This window comes from Mastigoproctus giganteus, chromosome 6, assembly GCF_048544385.1.
Source record: "Mastigoproctus giganteus isolate SK-2022 chromosome 6, ASM4854438v1, whole genome shotgun sequence".
NCBI lineage: Eukaryota > Metazoa > Arthropoda > Arachnida > Uropygi > Thelyphonidae > Mastigoproctus > Mastigoproctus giganteus.
Genome location: NC_143580.1, coordinates 166,724,543 through 166,743,433, shown reverse-complemented (window position 1 = coordinate 166,743,433; position 18,891 = coordinate 166,724,543). Strand labels below are relative to the sequence as shown.

General features: G+C 39.4%; 2 protein-coding genes across 2 annotated transcripts in view; one reads left to right on the top strand and one right to left on the bottom strand.

Annotated features, from left to right (window-relative positions):
- Ctf4 (Chromosome transmission fidelity 4) overlaps positions 1-920 on the bottom strand; it is a 454,523-nt gene extending 453,603 nt beyond the window's left edge. The window contains exon 1 of the mRNA XM_090376337.1: positions 817-920. Within this exon, the coding sequence (XP_090232463.1) occupies positions 817-893 (77 nt within the window). The 5' untranslated portion in view covers positions 894-920. The remainder of the gene's footprint in view (positions 1-816) is intronic.
- Positions 921-8,605: 7,685 nt separating this feature from the next.
- Positions 8,606-18,891, top strand: part of LOC150084730 (mitochondrial import receptor subunit TOM20 homolog) — a 43,677-nt gene continuing 33,391 nt past the window's right edge. Inside the window, exon 1 of the mRNA XM_090375468.1 lies at positions 8,606-8,818. Coding sequence (XP_090231594.1) covers positions 8,695-8,818 — 124 coding nt within the window. The 5' untranslated portion in view covers positions 8,606-8,694. The remainder of the gene's footprint in view (positions 8,819-18,891) is intronic.

Sequence of the window (18,891 nt, the reverse complement as noted above, 5' to 3'; positions counted from 1 at the left end):
CTGCATTCCACTTTCCATTTTGAGAAACCTTGTCTTGCTCAATCAGCTTCAACTTCTCGAAAATCTGCTACCAATTCCTTAAATGCCGATCTTCAGGTAATTCTCCAGTGGGGCAAAGACAACTTAGTTAATTTCAACCCTTCTAAAACTCAGTCTTGTCTTATATCTCGCAAAAAGGATTCTTCTGCTCCTATGCTTATCTTTAGTGACACTCTGATTTCTAGGCAAAATGATATATCTCTTTTGGGGATTACCCTGACTTCTAATTTCTCTTGGCACAGCAGCCCTGGAAATTCCCATTGCTTTGCTTTCCAGGTTGCTGCTCAATTGCATTTCAATAGTAGTAGTAGTGTAAGAATCACTTTTACCTGTGGCAGCGGCTAATGTTAATCTATTAGTCTGTGTATCCCCCAAGAAATAGCTTAAATAAATTCAAAAAACTGAGCAAACGTTTGGAACAAATGAATAGGTGAAAGGGGAAATTTTTTTTTTTTTTTTTTGTCTGATGATTTCTTGCATCATATGCGTCTATTAATGCTAATGAAGTTTGCGATTGTTTGGAGTTTGCCAATTTTTTTTTTTTTTTTTTGAATACCAATAAACTAATTAAAATACTTCACCTAGAAAATCATCTTAATTAAATTTCCCCATTTTAAAAGTAAGCGTTGAACAATGAAGGAGGCCTCATTTTAAAAGTAAGCGTTGAACACTTGTCTGACCCATCATAATGATTACTTACCTCCCGGCTTGCCTTGGCGCATTATAGCCTTAGATGCTAATGCGCCAATAAAATCCAAATCAACAACAACAACTTACCTCCCGGAATCATCATAACAGACCTCAGTATGTCCCTCGCAATGAGCATATCGCAAGTATTTCAAATTACCGGGCATGATTATTGTAAGAACTTATACGCTAGGGCTATATTCCAATATTTTCATTCATTCACCAAATTACTTGTGGTTGAGTTCAAGCCGAATTTAGTTTCTTGTTGTTATTTAATTTTTAAAATATTCAGTGCGAATAACTTCTAATGTATGACTTCATGAAATGAGACCGTGATATTTATACATATTAACGAAGTAGACGGATATTAAAACACCAAGTAAAGGTTTCTAAAATACACAACACATATTATAGCTTCAAGCACAAAGATATTTTACTATGTGCCATGAAGACCGCCAAATCCTTGTAAATACGTCTTTTCATAGATATTTGCTATTGGAGGAATTCTCGTAAATTATTGCACCAAAAACCAATCAAAATGGACATGAAAAAAAAAAAAAAAGTTATAAAAATACGTAATTATTTAGTTAATTTGTTTATAATTCATACTATTATTATTATTATTATTATTATTATTATTATTAGCCATATGGTGCAAGGAAGCCTGAGGTTTATGCTGCACAAGCCAAAAAAAATTTGAGTTACCCTGTGTGTGTTGTGTGTGTGTGTGTGTGTGTGAGAGAGAGAGAGAGAGAGAGAGAAGTAGAAGGAAATCACCAAGAAAGAGAAGAATGATGATATCCAGCTGAGGACCCTGGGTGTGCCAAGCCCATACTCACCAGATACAAAGAAAATAAGGGCATAAAGTCTGCAAATTTAGAAAGGAACGGATAAGAATTCCTATATAATCTGTGCCCAAGAACAACTGATCCACACATCAGTTATTCTGTCCATAAATTGCAGAATAGATGTGCTGTGCGTAAATTTTCCGTTTGTTAGTCAGCGAGTTGCTGGAACAAACTTCAATCTCTCGTCGTGGATGTTGATAACTTAAATAAATTGCAGGAAGATCTGGACAAGCTTTTGGAGCAAGTGGATAGGTGAAATTGAAAGGATATTTTTTTTTTTTTTTTTTTTGCTGATGGTCTATATATTTGCTTTCTTGCATCATATGCCACTACTAGTGCTAATGCTAAATTGCTTGTGTTTTACAGAGTAGTAACACATCTTACTATGTGTGTTGCTGGTCAGTTCGCCTGTTTTGTCTACGAAAATCTGAGTATCCGGGAGCAAAAAAAAAAAAAAAAAATTCTGTTCTATACACTCCTACAGGCCAAGAGGGACCGACAGCGGGATCCATTGCAAACTAGCTACACAGGAGCAGGATAACGCGGTTTACTGTGGCCAGGCGACTACACGGCGGCTAGTACGCTGTGTCTCTTTTACACCTGTCCATTGGAGATACTGCTTAGAGTCGTGCATCGAAAACTAGGAATGGACAGCAGCCGAATGGGGTAAGGTATTCTTTACTGATCAGAGTAGATTCAGTCACAGCAGCGATCCTGGACGTCACCTAACCTGGCGAAAGATTGGCACACAGTATCACCCAGCACACATCACTGAAAGGGATCGATATGGAGGTCGACGTGTTCTCGTATGGGAAGGCTTTATATTGGTTGGACGTACCTAACTCCAGATACTTGTGTAACCGGTGCACGCTACTGTACTGATGTTATTCTTCACCATATGTGTCTGTTCCGAGGCGCCATTAGCCCCGAGTTAGTGTTTATGGATGATAACGCCACACCCCATCGCTCTGCAGCTATTGATATGCGTTTGGAGAGTGAGGACATCCTTCGAATGGATTGGCCTATCCGTTCCGACGAACGAAATCCAATCGAACACATATCGGACGCATTAGCATTAGAAGAGGGATATGATGCAAGAAAGCAAGCTTATGCAGCGTCAGCCAAAAAAAAAACACGCTCCCATTTCACCGCTCCATTCGTTCCAAGTACCTGTCCAGATCGGCCCCAAATTTATTTAGGCTATCAACTTCCACAACAACGGATGGAAGTCTCTTCCACCAACCAATCACCCGCTGGCTAAAGGCAAACTTCTGCACATCTATCCTACATCTGTCTTTCCTCAATTTGAATCTATGCCCTCTCAAATGATTACTCTGAGCAAGAGGAAGAATTTGAGCATGGCTTTATACAACTCAATCAGATCACCTCAGAGGTGCCTAGTCTCCAGACACTGTAATTTGCAAAACTTCTTCGTAAGAGCAACAATTTGTTCTATTCACTAATCTTGTTGCCCTTCTCTGTACTCGTTCAACAGCTTTACATTCTTCTTAAAATTAGGCCTCCAGACCTGTATACAGAACTCAAGGTGTGGCCTAACCATTGCCTTATACAAGGGGATAATCACCTCCTAATCCCTGCTAGAAACATTCTTGTATGTCGCTGACCAGACACTATGAGCTACTCTTGCAGACCGTCTGCACTGCTCAGAAAATTTCATATCTGCCTGCACAATAACCCCAGATCCTTTTCGTTCTCTACCACTGTCAGTGTAGTACCACAGAGTTGATACGACACTCTGGGGTTACTGCTTCTCATATGTAGTACTTTATATTTGTCAATGTTAAACTTCATTCACCACATCTCCGCCCATCAGCCCAACTTTTCTAGATCCTGTTGCAGCAGTGTACTGTCATTAGTGTCCTTAACAACCCCGCCAACCTTCGTATCGTCGGCGAACTTGGACATTAAGCTTGATATACCATCATCAATATCATTTATAAATAAAGAAAACCCTTCGGGACTCCACTAATAACATTAGTCCACGATGAGCAGTGCCCATTGATTACCACCCTTTGTCTTCTCCCATTCAACCATCCCTTTATCCACAGCAGCAATTTGCCTCCAATGCCACACTGCTCCAATTTGTGCAGCAGTCTTCCATGTGCAACACTATCAAAAGCCTTTCTAAGATTCAAAGTTAATCCCTGCATCCAGTTCTTTTGTGACCACAATCATAGTATCCAATCAAATTGGTCAGGCAAGACTTTCCCATAAAAAAACCATGCAGTGTCCAAGCTATAAGTGAAGTCTTGTCTAGATGACCCTGCAGTGCTTCTTTAACCAGTGCCTCTCTTTAATTTTCTTGGAACAGAAATTAAACTAACAGGTCTATAATTACATGTGTTACCCCCATTGATCTTCCTTTGTGAATTGGGGTGACATTTGCACATCTCAAGTCCATGGGTACCTCCCGTAAGTACAAAGAAGCTCTCATAATAATGGCTAAGGGTTTGCTTACTTCCTTTGCTGCCTCCTTTAATATAACTGGATAGATCCCATCCACCCCAGGTGCCTTTCTTGTGTTTATCTTCAACAATTTCTCCTACATTTTGCTCTCAGTTATTACAAGATTCTCTAGCTTACTGCTAGAGTTGAATACACCTCTGGCATTCCCCTCGCTGAATAACTCCTCATGTGTGAATGTCGATGCAAAATATTCATTTAGTTTGTTAGCTACCTGAGCAGGGTCATCAACAGTTGAACTATCAATATCCAGTGGACCAATTTGATTCGTCCCTTTCCTTCTAGAGTTTACATAGGTAAAGTACTCTCGCATTCTTTGCCAAGGATTTTTCATAATCTGCCCTTGCCTGCCTAATCTTCTTTGTGACTTGGTTACAGATCAGGTTATATCTATCATAGTCTTCCATGTCACCCTTTAATTTATATGTATCCCATGCATTTTTCTACTCTGCCACATGTCTGATTAGTTCCTCTGACATCCACTTAGGCCTAAACCTTGAACAATATTTCTTAGTTGGTATGTAAAGCCTATTAGTTTCCAAGACAAATTCTTTGAATGCTTCCCATTTTGAATTTTCTGTTTGTAACATCATCAGTTCGTCCCAACGTATTGAATATAAATACTGTCTCAGACCACCGTAGTCATTTTTACGAAAGTAGAAACCCTTCCCTTTAACCTTGATGGTACATACCTCTTTGAGTAAACCCCACTTCCGCACACTGTGATCACTGTCACCTAGTATTTCCTTTATCTGCAGATTCTTAATGCATGAAGAATCACTACTGATAATCAAATCAAGAGTCTTACTGCCTCTAGTTGTCCCCCGAACATGCTGATGTAGAAAACAATCATCCAATAAATCCACAAAAGCCTTGCTATTGTGTGAGTGACCAACCCACAAATTCCAATAAATATCTGGGAAATTATAATCCCCACTGATATACTGGCCCACTTTATTTCCCTCTGCAGTTCCTATTATACTCGTCAGAGTCATTAGGCCTATAACAAACCCCTACTGTCAATTTTGATCTCCTAATGCTTATGTCACACCAAATTGACTGCACATTGCACTGTCCAATGATGTCGACTGGCTTCACTTCCTTGAATTTTATGTGTTTCTTAACTAATAGTATAACCCCATCCTCCCTTCCTATCTTGTCTATCCTTCTTGTACACATTGTACTCCCCAAATCCCAGTTCTGCATTCCTTATATCTGTGTGACACCACGTCTCTGATATCCAACAACATCTGCCTTTGAACTTCTGAGTAATACCTCAAATTCATCAAATATATTTACCAATCTCCTAGCATTGATGTACAGGCAAGTATAAATGCTCCTGTTACTATTCTTTGCTACCCTAAACAACCCATGTGTTTACTTAAACTCCAGTGACTCCCAGCAGTCTCTGAAATACTCTGCATCTTGTTTTCCGTGCTGTTGTTGCTCTAACGAGACGCCTAGCGGCACGTCCACACCACACCCACCAGAAAATATTCACCAACCGAAGATGGCACTGACAGAGGAATGGAGGATGTTACCGCAAGAACTTATCAACAACATTGTTCTAATTATGGACAAGCGGTGAAAATCCTGCATCGAAATTAAAGGTGGCCATGTCTCCTACTGAGGGCAACCTCTTCCCTTTGTTCCATCTTTGGCAGTGATGCATATGTATCACGCAGCCTGTGCTATGTTGCCATTTTTTAATAAAGTCCCTCTGTACCGTTTTGTTTCCTTCATCATTTCTGTACCTCACGAGGTTCCATGGTATGGTTTTCCCATATCCAGGCCACTCCTATGAGAAGCTACAGGTGAAAACCTGACTGGTCCTTAAGTTTTGCACACCATTGTAATGAATGAATGCGAATCTACGAGGATCTTGTAGATTCGCATTGATAGTAACAAAGACTACTTACCTTTCCCGTAACCAGGAACACCTTTTACAGGATAGGAAAAAGAATAGAAAGCTTTCAGTAAGTTTGAGCAAGTTCTTTTCGCAAAGAGGGGACATTGATAGCGCTGCACAACAACGCAGGAGATTAACAGAGCAAACCGTAGACCTACACCAATCGATCAAGAAAAGAGCAACCAGGTACCTAAGTAAAGTTATGGTGTCCATATCAACAAATCCTTACTGGCTGAACACACTGAAATGACTTACCTAAACTTGACGCTACTAAATATAGAATGCAATGAACAAAGATGAGGATTCCTATGGCGACCCGACCCTGATGACGGATACATCGAAAATCAGCCTCATGTCTGATGGAACGGAACTGATTACCCACAATGCGCTGCTTAATATTATAAGATTCCCCTCCAAAACGGAGACTAGCAAATGTATGACCTGGAAACACAACTGAAGGACTACAAATGCCAACATATGGAATGACCGCCCCCCCCTGGGTGTTGGGAACTGAGTCCTGAATCTGACCTTCCACCGTTTGGTGTTCTGAACCGGGTGCCTTAACCCGGTTTCTTTAAATCCTCATTGTCTCCTCTCCTGCTGAATGGGGATTCAGTAGGGAAGGAGACAGGTTCCCGTCTCCTCCCCTGCCTTCCCCTCTTCTGGGTCCTCCACAGGTATATGCCTTTAATTTCTAAATTCTTGGTATAAGACTTCCCATCATCCGCATTCTATTCCTTCACCTATATTCCGCAAATTATGCCGACCCCCCCCCCCCCCCGTTCACTCTTCCAATAAAAACTTCGACTCTTTTTATGGGCCCTCCCTGGCAAGATTAGGTGACGTCAACATTTGCCCCACCCAGAGATTTTACATCCCTCTTCCTGGCTTGACTGCTCGTGGTAGTGGACGGACAACTGGGGAAACCTTGGTTTTCCAAGGGCCTCACGGCTAAAATGCCAGATGAACAGTAGAACTCAAACAAAGGCAGCATCTGCTGCCTTTCTCAACAATAGTAGTACTGCATCAACAATTCATCATAAAGTACTACGCCTTCCAAGCAGAAGCTTTTGGCAGAGTGATGCTGCCGAAAGCTTCAGTTTTAGAGTAGTACGGGTTTAACGCTTTTAATGTATAATATTTTTATTATATTTTACAGTCGATTTTATGTATTTTATTTATTTTATTTGTAATTTAATTTTATCTATGTTTAAAGTTATAATTGGTCAGAGTTGGCGGCATCAATTATGGATAGATTTCCTGACCACAGAGGCCTTTTTAGTGAATGTACAACGTTGTTAAATATCCTTAACTTAGTTCTCTCCACAGTACCAAGCAATATAAAAATATGACCGCTAATGAACTGATCAGAATATTATCAAATGGACTTGATCCGTGGAAATTTCGGTGATCAGAGGGAACGACCAGACTTTACTTACAGGAAAGGAGACTACAGTGCACTCAGATATTTGTTGAGCTGTAATCAACTGAAGTTATTAGCATATGTGTTTTTTGATCCAAATACACAATGGAAAATGTTTTAAGGGATTTATTATGGATTCCCCCCCCAAAAAAAAACCCAAAAAAAACCTGCAATACTGGGATCATCCGAGAATTGCGTCATCTACTTGTATGTCTGCAAATTGATTGTGTTCTTTAGACGTTTTGCCTGTTTTACTGTAAGGAAAACCTCAGTTTTCTGTAAACTAATTCAAAGAAAGATGCCAAAATTTATAAGTAGTGAGCTGACAGACTTAATTGCCCACACATTAGCATTTGCATTAGCATTAGTTGAGGCATATGATGCAAGAAAGCAAGCTTGTGCAGGAGAAGCCAAAAAAAAAAAAAAAAAAACACTTCCCATTTCGCCCATCTATTCGCTCCAAAAGGTTGTCCAGTTCTTTCTTAAATTTATTTAAGCTATCAACTTCCAAAACAACAGGTGGAAATTTGTTCCAGCAATGAACTTCCCGCTGACTAAAGGCAAATTTCTGTACATCTATTCTATAATTGTTTGCATTTATGCCCATTCAGGTTCGTAATCTGAGCAAGAGGCAGAATCCCATCGGCATTGAGTCTGCTGAAACCATTCAAGGCCTTGTACATTTCAATTAGATCACCTCGTAAGTGCCCAATCGCCAGAAGCTGCAATTTGCAGGACTTAAGCCTTTTTTTGTTAGAGGACCCGTTTGTTCCCCTCGCCAATCTCGCAACCGTTCACATGCATGGTTTTAACCGTGGCAGGTTATTCTCACAGTATATCCTCTGAGTTTCTACGTTTCTGGTGTATGTTCGTGGTAACAGTGCAATGGGTTTTTGCATGTTTTTTTTTATCCCAGAGATGAGACAGTGGTCTTGATTTGTGTCAAAAATTATTCGTGTATGTGTTTGTGTTGACTCTTTGACTAATCCTTCCCCTCCATTGAGTTTGTGAGAAATCCAATTCAAAGATGTGCTGCTACCACTTAATTATTTAATTTTCTGTTCAGAATTTTGCAAGAAATCTTTCTTTTTTTTTTTTTCCTTTTTTAATTTAATTATTTGAAAGTAAGTTCACTAGTAATCCATTCCAAAGGAGAATACAATCTAAAATGCGATATACCGTACATTATTGGATTCGTAAAGCAATTCAGGCTATCGCCATCTCGTGTTGGAATTGTGTGGTTGTATATACTTGCCTAAAAGTTGGTGTTCTTTTTATTGAAAAAGGTTGGAGGTAGTATTAGGATGATTTCTAGGGTTACTGTCGGTCTTGCTGCTGGTGTTTGTGGAACATTATTTATCGGTTACTGTATATATTTCGATCGTAAAAGAAGAAATGATCCATTGTTCAAGCAAAAGTTAAAGGAAAGTAAGCGGAATTCATGAAAAACCTTATAGTAATTGTACTTACGTACTCTTCGTTAGTTGAACAAAGTTGTAATGCTTTAATTAAGTTATACGTTAACCCTATTCCGAGTACGGTCAATAACAAGTTTTATTTAAACATATTTTTAATGAACTCTAGAAGGTAGGGGATCGATCAGATTGGCTACTTGATATCGATGGTTCGACTGTTGATCATCCTGTTCAGATAGCTGACAAACTGATATGAAGGTTGGCACGGATCTGCAGTACACTACTGCAACAGGATCTGAAGAAGTTGACCAGATGGGCTGAGAGGTGGAAACGGAAATTTAACATTGGCAAATGTAAAGTACTGCATATGGGTAGCAGTAACCCCAGAGTAATGTACTAACTGTGTGGTACTACACTCAGGGTAGTGGTTAATGACAAGGACCTCAGGGTAATTGTGCAGTCAGATATGAAGTTTTCTGAGCATGCAAAAAGGCTGCAAGAGTAACTCATGGTGTCTTTTCAATGATATACAGGAATTTTGCTAGCAGGGATAAGGAGGTGATTGTCCCCTTGTATAAGGCAATGGTCAGGCCACACCTTGAGTACTGCATACAGGTCTGGAAGTGTCATTTTAGGAAGGCTCTAGAGCTGCTGGAATGAGTACAGAGAAGGGCAATGAGATTGGTGAGTGGAACAAAGGGCTGCTCTAACGAAGAAAGGGTTCTGAAATTGCAGCGTCTACAGACTAGGCACCTTTGAGGTGATCTAATTGAGGTGTATAAGGCCTTGATTGGTTTGAACAAGCTCAGTGCTGATGAGATTCTTTCTCTTGCTCAGATTACTTACCTGAGGAGACATAAATTCAAATCGAGGAAAGACAATTGTAGAATAGATGTGTGGAAACTTTAGCCAATGGGTAGTTGATAGTTGGAACAAACTTCCATCTGTAGTAGTAGAGGTCAAACTTAAATAAGTTCAAGGCAGCACTAGACAAGCATTTGGAGTGAATGGTTGTATGAAATATCATTGAACCTCGCCTCCATATATACTGGAATCTCCTATCACAGTTTGCAGTCATATATGTAAACCATCCTGTTTATTTAAAAATTAAGTACATATATTCAAAAAAAATTATTCTCTTTATTCCATATTATTCACCAAGTAATTACCCAAAGTTAACTTACCAAAACTGGTATAGAGATTAAAGAAACGGGTATGTATAATACATTCTTCTAGTATGGCTATATGTCTGCTCAAAGCCCCTGAGGAAGTAGATGTATGGCCATGAGTGAGAATGTCAGTTTTCCCCAATTTATTCAGTATTTTCTCCATTATCCTCTAATTTTCTATAAATGTCTCTAACCTTTAAATTTTACACTAATTTTATTTTTTGTATTTATATGTATCTATGGTATATTAGGCTATCCATACCAGAGCTAGATTTATATATAACTAGCTGGTCGGTTGGGGTCACTATAAACTTGATGCTCCCAAGTAGTACCAAAATTAATTATAAAAAGTAATAATATATAAATAAGTTAAGTACATATATGTGTGTGGATGACCATATATATATGGTCATCCACTGTTTTGCAGGCCGGGTGGGTAAAGTGCCTGCCTGGTAACCCAAAGGTTGCGGGTTCGGTTCCCGCCTCGGGCTTGGATCAAAGTACTGCAAAAACTTTGGGAGGTGCATTATGGCCACAGAAGCCTGTGCGCCAACAACTACCAAAAAAAAAAAAAAAAAAAAAAAAAAAAACTGTTTTGCAGACCCCAGTTTGTGAACGCTGGTCTAGAAGAAATGAGAAAGGGCTTCAAAGCTGACATATCATGGGTAATGAATTAACGTTAGAAAAAAGGTTTAAGGCACCTGTGATCCCATTTTTAACAGCCATGTTATAGAGTATATGTTATTTATTTATTGGTAGTGGGACATTTGGAAATTTATTATTTTTTTTTTAATAAATGCTGGACTGATATATCGACATGCAATTAAAAACTGATTTCTATTGATGTGCTGTTAAGGATTCTGCCAAAGTCAAAATATTTATCTTATCATTAGTAAAAGTTAATATTTGGAAAGGGAAGGATATGTGGTTAATTGTGCATATACATGAAATGAATGATTTGAGTTACGCTTCCATCTGTTGTGGAAGTGGATGAGTTGAATAAATTTAAGGGAGAACTAGATAAATACTTGGAGGGTGCTGATTAGTGGATTGTTTTTTTTTTTTTTTTTGACTAATGTTATAATCTTGCTTTCTTGCATCATTTGCCGTTACTACTACTGCTAACTGAATGAGTATTTTGCATCTACATTCACACGTGAGGAATTCTGTAGGGAAGTGAAGAACAGAAGCTTATTAAACAGGAAGCCTACTGATTTTGTAATAACTGAGAGCAAAGTGGAGGAGAAATTGTTGAAGTTAAACATAAGAAAGGCACCTGGTGTGGGTGGGATCTATCCAGTTATATTAAAGGTGGCAAAGGAAGTAAGCAAACCCTTAGCCATAATTATGAGAGCAACCTTGGACTCAGTGGAAGTCCCCCACAGAGTGGAGATATGTAAATGTATCTCCAATTCACAAAGGATAACACAAGTAATTACAGACCTGTCAGTTTAACTTCTGTTCCAAGGAAAATAATGGAGTTACTGGTAAAAGAAACATTGCAGAATCATCTAGACAAGACTGCAGTAATACTTCAGACACAGCATGCATTTGTTAAGGGGAAGTCTTGTCTGATCAATTTGATTGGAGAGTATATGGTTACAAAAGAACTGGATGCAAAAAATTAATTTTCATATCATATACCTGGATATAAGGAAAGCTTTTCATACTGTTGCACATGGAAGACTACTGTACAAATTGGAGCAGTGTGGTATTATGAGTAAGTTGCTACAGTGGATAAAAGGATGGTTGAGTGGTAATCAATGGACATTGTTATTTGTGGAATACTGTTATTAGTGGAGTTCCCTAGGGTTTGGTGTTGGGTCCATTTTTGTTTTCTCTATGTATCATTGATATTGATGAAGGTATATCAGGCTTGTTGTCTGTTTGCAGATGATACATTTGTTGGCAGGGTTGTTAATAACAGTATGCTGGTGCAACAGGTTCTGGAAAAGTTGGGCAGATGGGCTGAGAAGTGAAACTGAAGTTTTAACATTGACAAATGCCCATACTGCATATGGGTAACAGTAACCCCAGAGACATGTACCAACTGTGTGATACTGCACTCAGGGTGATAGAGAATGAATAATACCTGGGGGTAATTGTGCAGTCAGATATGAAGTTTCTGAGCAGTGCAGATCATGGGGTATTAATATTTGGAAAAGGAGACGATTATCCTTTTGTATAAGGCAATGGTCAGGCCACACCTGGAATACTGTATACAGATGTGGAGGCCTCATTTTAGGAAGAATGTGGAGTTGCAAGAAGGAGGACAAGATTGGCAATGGGAACGAAGGTGTTCTCTTACCAAGAAAGACTGTTTTTCTGAAAATTGCAGCATCTGGAGACTAGGCACCTGTGAGGTGAGGTGAGGTGATCTGATTGAGGTGTATAAGGCTTTGAATGGTTTGAGCAGGCTCAATGCTGATGGGATTCTTCCTCTTGTTCAGAATATAGAGCTGAGGGGGCATAAATTCAAATTGAGGAAAGAGTTGTGGAAAAGATGTGTGGAATAGATGTTTGTTCCAGCAATCAACCACCCATTTGTCAGTGGGTGGTTGATTGCTGGAACAAACTTCTGTCAGTTGTGGAAGTTGATAGCTTAAATAAATTCAAGGAAGAACTAGACAAAGTTTTGGAGCGAATTGAATTGGTGAAATGGGAAAGGGTTTTTTTTTTTTTTTGGCTTATGCTATATAAGCTTGATTTCTTGCATCATATGCCTACTAATGCCAATAGGACTATTGTTTTGAAGAGCCAATGTACTTATCACTATAAATGCAACAAAACTATAAACTACAAAAAATATATATATATATGTGCGCATATTATTTGTATCATATTTTGTGCATTTTTTAATGTAAAATTGTTCAGATAATGTTATTGCTATATTAAGTAGTTCCACTAAATTAATCCAACAATTTTGCCATGTGGTCAAACACAAAGGTACATTAGTGCATGTGTTTAAGTTACATTGATATGATACTTCCAATCAGCATGTTATTCTGGTATTGCTGCTACTCATTTGCAGTAGCAGCAATACCACTCTTTAGAGTCGTGTGCTATGATTCCTGTTATTAACCATTCTGCTGACCTTGAGTCATTTGCACACTTAGACATTAAGCTTGATATGTCTTCATCAGTGTCATTAATAAATATTGGAAACAGTTAGGGGCCAAGCATTGAACCCTGAGAGACTGAACTAACGATGTTGGGTTGGTCTTCAGATTATTTTGGGTTCACCTTGTTGCAGGCGTGGCCGAAGAATGGTATGGTTGTCCCTTCAGATTCTGTGATTGGGTGATTACTGTGAATGTGTAATTTGACTTTCTGATTGTTTGATTGGATGCAAATTCGCTTATGGTTTTAGCTGTAAATGCAAAATTATTATTTGCTTTGCTTTGTTTTGTCATGTTGTTTAGTTGTTATTGTGCTTGGTTATTGTTTAGTTGTTACCATCGTGCTGCTCTTGGATATTTTGCTCTGCTGCTGCTGCCACTTATTCTTTGCCCCCCCCCTTTTTTTTTTTTTTTTGTTATTCCGTGTTCAACCCAAATGGAGCAAGTGACTGCGAAAAATGTATGGTTTGGAAAAGGGCAGATTTAAGGCTGTGATTGAATGGAGTTTGTGAAGTGTATCAGCCAGCATGCCAGGACTTGTGAGGTGAGTTTTCTTTGATGCTTGGATTGTGTTTTTCTCTTATTATATTAGTTGTTAGCACAAGATTCTCTTAATATAGTTCTTTTGATAGTAGTGGGGGTTTGGGGACAGGAGCCCTCATGGGAAATAGAAAGAATCATTTCTGTTGACTTGCATAAGAAAATCTCATTGTTAATACACGCATCTAGCAATGTGCTGCAGCCACCCAAAAAATAAAAAAGCATTTTTTAAGATGCATTTGAGTAATTCACTGTTGAAAAAAAAGCCGTGAAATAGGGTTGAATTTCAAAGTGTCTGCAATTCTGCCCAGACACGATAGGAGGGAGTATATGATGAGAGCCTTGTCGATCAATTCGGCCCTGGAAAGATTGTGCAAGGCTCAAGGGGTAGAATTTTTTTCAGCCTGGACTGTACTTGTTAACAGGAGAGATTGCTTCTACAGGGATGAGATACACTTAAATAGAAAGGGTGCAAGAATATTTGCTGATGCTATCGAGGCAGTGTTAGGTGGGTCGGAAAACTGCTAGCTTGGGGGGAGACAAAAACGAATAGATTAACAGTAGCCACTGGCAGAGGTGAAAGAGATTCTTGCACTGGCTCTATTAGAATGAGCAGAAGCCTGAAAAACAAGATGCAGGATATTTCAGAGACTGCTGGGAGTCATTGCGGTACAAGTAAACACATGGGTTGTGTTAGGGTAGCTAAGAATAGAAATAGGTGCATGTATAGTTGCGTGTACACCAATGCTAGGAGTTTAGTAAATAAATTTGATGGATTTGAGGTATTGCTAAAAACATCAAAGGCAGATATTGTTGGGATATCAGAGATGTGGTGTCACACAGATATAAGGAATGCAGAACTGGAATCTGGGGAGTACAACGTCTACAGAAAGGATAGACTGGATAGGAAGGGAGGGAGGAGGGGTTATGCTATTAGTTAAGAAATACATAAAATCCAAGGAAGTGAAGCCAGTGGACATCGCTAGACAGTGCAGTGTCGAGTCAGTTTGGTGTGACGTAAGCATTGGGAGATCAAAATTGAGAGTAGGAGTGTGCTATAGGCCTAATGACTCTGATGAGTATAATAAGAAACTGTACAGGGAAATAGTGGGCCAGTAAATCAGAGAGTCTTATAATGGGAGATTTTAATTTCCCAGATATCGACTGGAATTTGGGGGCTGGTCACTCACACACTAGCAAGGCTTTTGTGGATTTATTGGATGATTGTTTTCTACATCAGCATGTTCGGGAGGCAACTAGAGGGAGGAATAATACTCTTGATGTGATTATCAGCAGTGATTCTTCATGCATTAAGAATCTGCAGATAAATGAACCACTAGGTGGCAGTGATCATAGTGTGCTGAAGTGGGATTTACTCAAAGGGGTAACTACCATTAGGGGTAAAGGGAAGGGTTATTGCTTTCGTAAAGGCGACTACGATGGACTGAGACAGTATTTAAATTCTATACAGTGGGATCAACTGATGATGTTACCAACAGCAAATTAAAAGAACTTATCTTGGAAGCTACTAGGCTTTACATACCAACTAAGAAATATTGTTCAAGGTTTAGGTCTAAATGGATGTCAAATGAACTAATGAGGCATATGGCAGAGAAGAAACATGCATGGGATACATACAAATTAACACATGACACAGAAGCCTATGATAGATACAAGTTGATCTGTAACCAAGTTAGAAAGGAGGTTAGGCAGGCGAAGGCAGATTACGAGAAATCTTTGGCAAGGGATGCAAAGAAAAACAGCAAAGAGTTCTTTACTTATGTAAACTCTAGAAGGAAGGGGATGAATCAGATTGGTTCACTTTGATATCAATGGGTCAACTGTTGATGATCCTGCTCAGGTAGCTAACAAACTAAATGAATATTTTGCATCGACATTCACACATGAGGAGTTATTTAGCGAGGGGAAAGCCAGAGGTGTATTCAACTCTAGCAGTAAGCTAGAGAATCTTGTAATAACTGAGAGTAAAGTGGAGGAGAAATTGTTGAAGAAAAACACAAGAAAGGCACCCGGGGTGGATGGGATCTATCCAGTTATATTAAAGGAGGCAGCAGAGGAAGTAAGCAAACCCTTAGCCATAATTATGAGAGCTTCCTTGGACTCAGGGGAGGTACCCACAGACTGGAGATGTGCAAATGTGACCCCAATTCACAAAGGAGGATCAAAGGCTGACACAAGTAATTATAGACCTGTGAGTTTAACTTCTGTTCCAGGAAAATTAATGGAGGCACTAGTTAAAGAAGCACTGCAGGATCATTTAGAAAAGACTTCAGTTATAGCTCGGACACAGCATGGTTTTGTTAAGGGGAAGTCTTGCCTGACCAATTTGATTGGATACTATGATGCAGTCACAAAGGAACTGGATGCAGGGAATAACTTTGATATTATATACTTGGATCTTAGAAAGGCTTTTGATACTGTTGTACATGGAAGACTGCTGCACAAATTGGAGCAGTGTGGCATTGGAGGCAAATTGCTGTTGTGGATAAAGGGTTGGCTGAGGGGGAAAAGACAGAGTAGTAATCAATGGACACTGCTCGTCATGGGCTAATGTTATTAGTGGAGTCCCTCAGGGCTCAGTGTTGGGTCCATTATTGTTTTCTGTATTTATAAATGATATTGATGATGGTATATCAAGCTTAATGTCGAAGTTTGCAGACGATACAAAGGTAGGCTGGGTTGTCAAGGACACTACTGACACTATGCTGCTGCTGCAACAGGATCTGGAAAGGTTGAGCAGATGGGCTGAGAGGTGGCAAATGAAGTTTAACATTGACAAATGTAAAGTACTACACATGGGAAACAGCAACCCCAGAGCAACGTATCAACTCTGTGGTACTACACTGACAGTGGTAGAGAATGAAAGGGACCTGTGGTGGTTGTGCAGGCAGATATGAAGTTCTCTGAGCAATGCAGACGGGCTGTGAGAGTAGCTCATGGTGTATTGTCAATGATATATAGGAATTTTTCTAGCAGGGATAAGGAGGTGATTATTCCCTTGTATAAGGCAATGGTCAGGCCACACCTAGAGTACTGTATACAGGTCTGGAGGCCTCATTTCAAGAAGGGTGTAGAGCTGCTGGAACGAGCAGAGAAGGGCAACAAGATTAGTGAATGGAACAAAGGGGTGCTCTTACGAAGAAAGGCTTAAGTTTTGCAAATTACAGTGTCTGGAGACTAGGCACCAGCGAGGTGATCTGATAGAGGTGTATAAAGCCTTGAATGGTTTGAGCATGCTCAATGCTGATGGGATTCTTCCTCTTGCTCAGAATAATCACCTGAGAGGGCATAAATTCAAATTGAGGAGAGAAATGTAGGATAGACGTGTGGAAATTTGCCTTTAGCCAGCGGTGGTTGGTTGGTGGAACAGACTTCCATCCCTTGTCGTGGAAGTTGATAGCCTAAATAAGTTTAAGGCTCAGCTGGACAGGTATTTTGAATGAACAGAGGGGTGAAGTGGAAGTGGTTTTTTTTTTTTTTTTTTTTTTTGGCTGATGCTGCATAAGCTTGCTTTCTTGCATCAAATGCCTATGCTAATGCTAATTCTTATTGCCAATGCACTTGAAATTGTCTAGTAATGTACAGGCAAGAAGTATCAGTGGCTGTGTTTGGTGTTAATTTTTGCTACTTGTTTTAAAAAATTTCCATTTATACTCACCTATTTTTTGCTTCCTATTACTATTTCTTTTTCTTTATTTCAGCTCTTACATATTGTGATGTCATTGTGATCCACCTGTAACATGTGGGTGAGGAGGGGGGAAAGCAGTGAGTAGAAGGTGCCTTCACTTGCCAATCCAGCAGTGCGTAGCACACGCTTCTTGATTAGACCGGGGTTCGATCCCATCACCACCAAATACAGACGATGCGGAAAGGTCAGGGAATGACCACCGCATATCCTGGAGCAATATGGCCTTAGTTGCTAATGCTCCTAAAAACCAAATAACAACAACAACAACTTGCCAATCACTGCCTTCCCCTTTTTTCTTCCTCTTTTTCTCGCCAAAGTACAGTGGTTTACCCATAATCTGGAGAAGAGCAGTGTTTATTAATAATCAGCTGCTACCTTCTGTCATGAATGGGAGAAGGTAGCAGCTTTCCATAGCCTTAACTTCCCATTAATGCCATACAGCTTCCAGTTTATATAGCAGCCTTTCAGGGGAAACACAGAACAAAATTTTGTATTTTGTTCTGTGTGCCCACAGAACAAAATACTTATAATTAGCTTGATATCATCTACATAGGAAGTTATATTATGCCTCCTATGTAACAGAATAACAAGCAGATCAGTAAATAAACAGCCTGATAGTACTCCACTTAGAAGTAAACCTCTGTTAACATATCAGATGAGCATCAGATTTCTGCAATTTAGGAGCATCCATTTATAAAAATTGCAAGAATGAGAGCACAGTTGCCGCTATTCAGCCATCTGCCTAATTTATCCAGGTATTTGTGGGACAGCACACCCCGATTACCAACATTAACCACCCTGCCCACCTTTATATCATCAGCAAACTTGGATATTAAACTTGATATGCCCATATAAATGTCATTAAAAATATTGGAGATACTAAGAGAATCAGCGAGGAAGATATAACTGTAGTCCACGAATAGCAGTGGTTATGCAAATCCACTCTGTCCTATGTCGCTTACCCATCGCTTTAATTGTAACACCAACTTACCACAAATGTCACACTGCTCCAATTTGTATAACCATCATTTATGTGGAACAGTTTCAAATGCATTATATCTGTGGATATAATGCTAAAATTACTAAGATTAAAATTATTATGATATTAAGAGTAAGAGGTCTTAAACAAGTATAGGTCAATGTTGAGAAGAAGTCATGAATTATCATTAAGGTTAGTTTTTACATCTGGTACCCTTTCCGATTGATCATTGCGATTAGCAGTGATGTTGTGTTTACCTGCTGCCGCCGCTGTTTTAAAATCAGAAAATGAGTTCCCAATTTTAAAACTGCAGCAAGAGGGGGATAAATACCGTAACTAAGACTAACCATAGTGGGCTAGGCATGTCAGTCACTGCTACTTGCAACGATCAATTGGAAGGGGTACCAGATTGTAAAGACTAACCTGCATTAAATTTGATGGTGTCTGAAATTCTGCAGAGAGAGATGATAGGAGGGAATACATCATGAGTCTTGTCTATCAATTTGTCCCTGGAGAGACTATGTAAGGTTTATGGAGTAGAATTTTTCTCAGCATGGTTTGTGCTTGTTA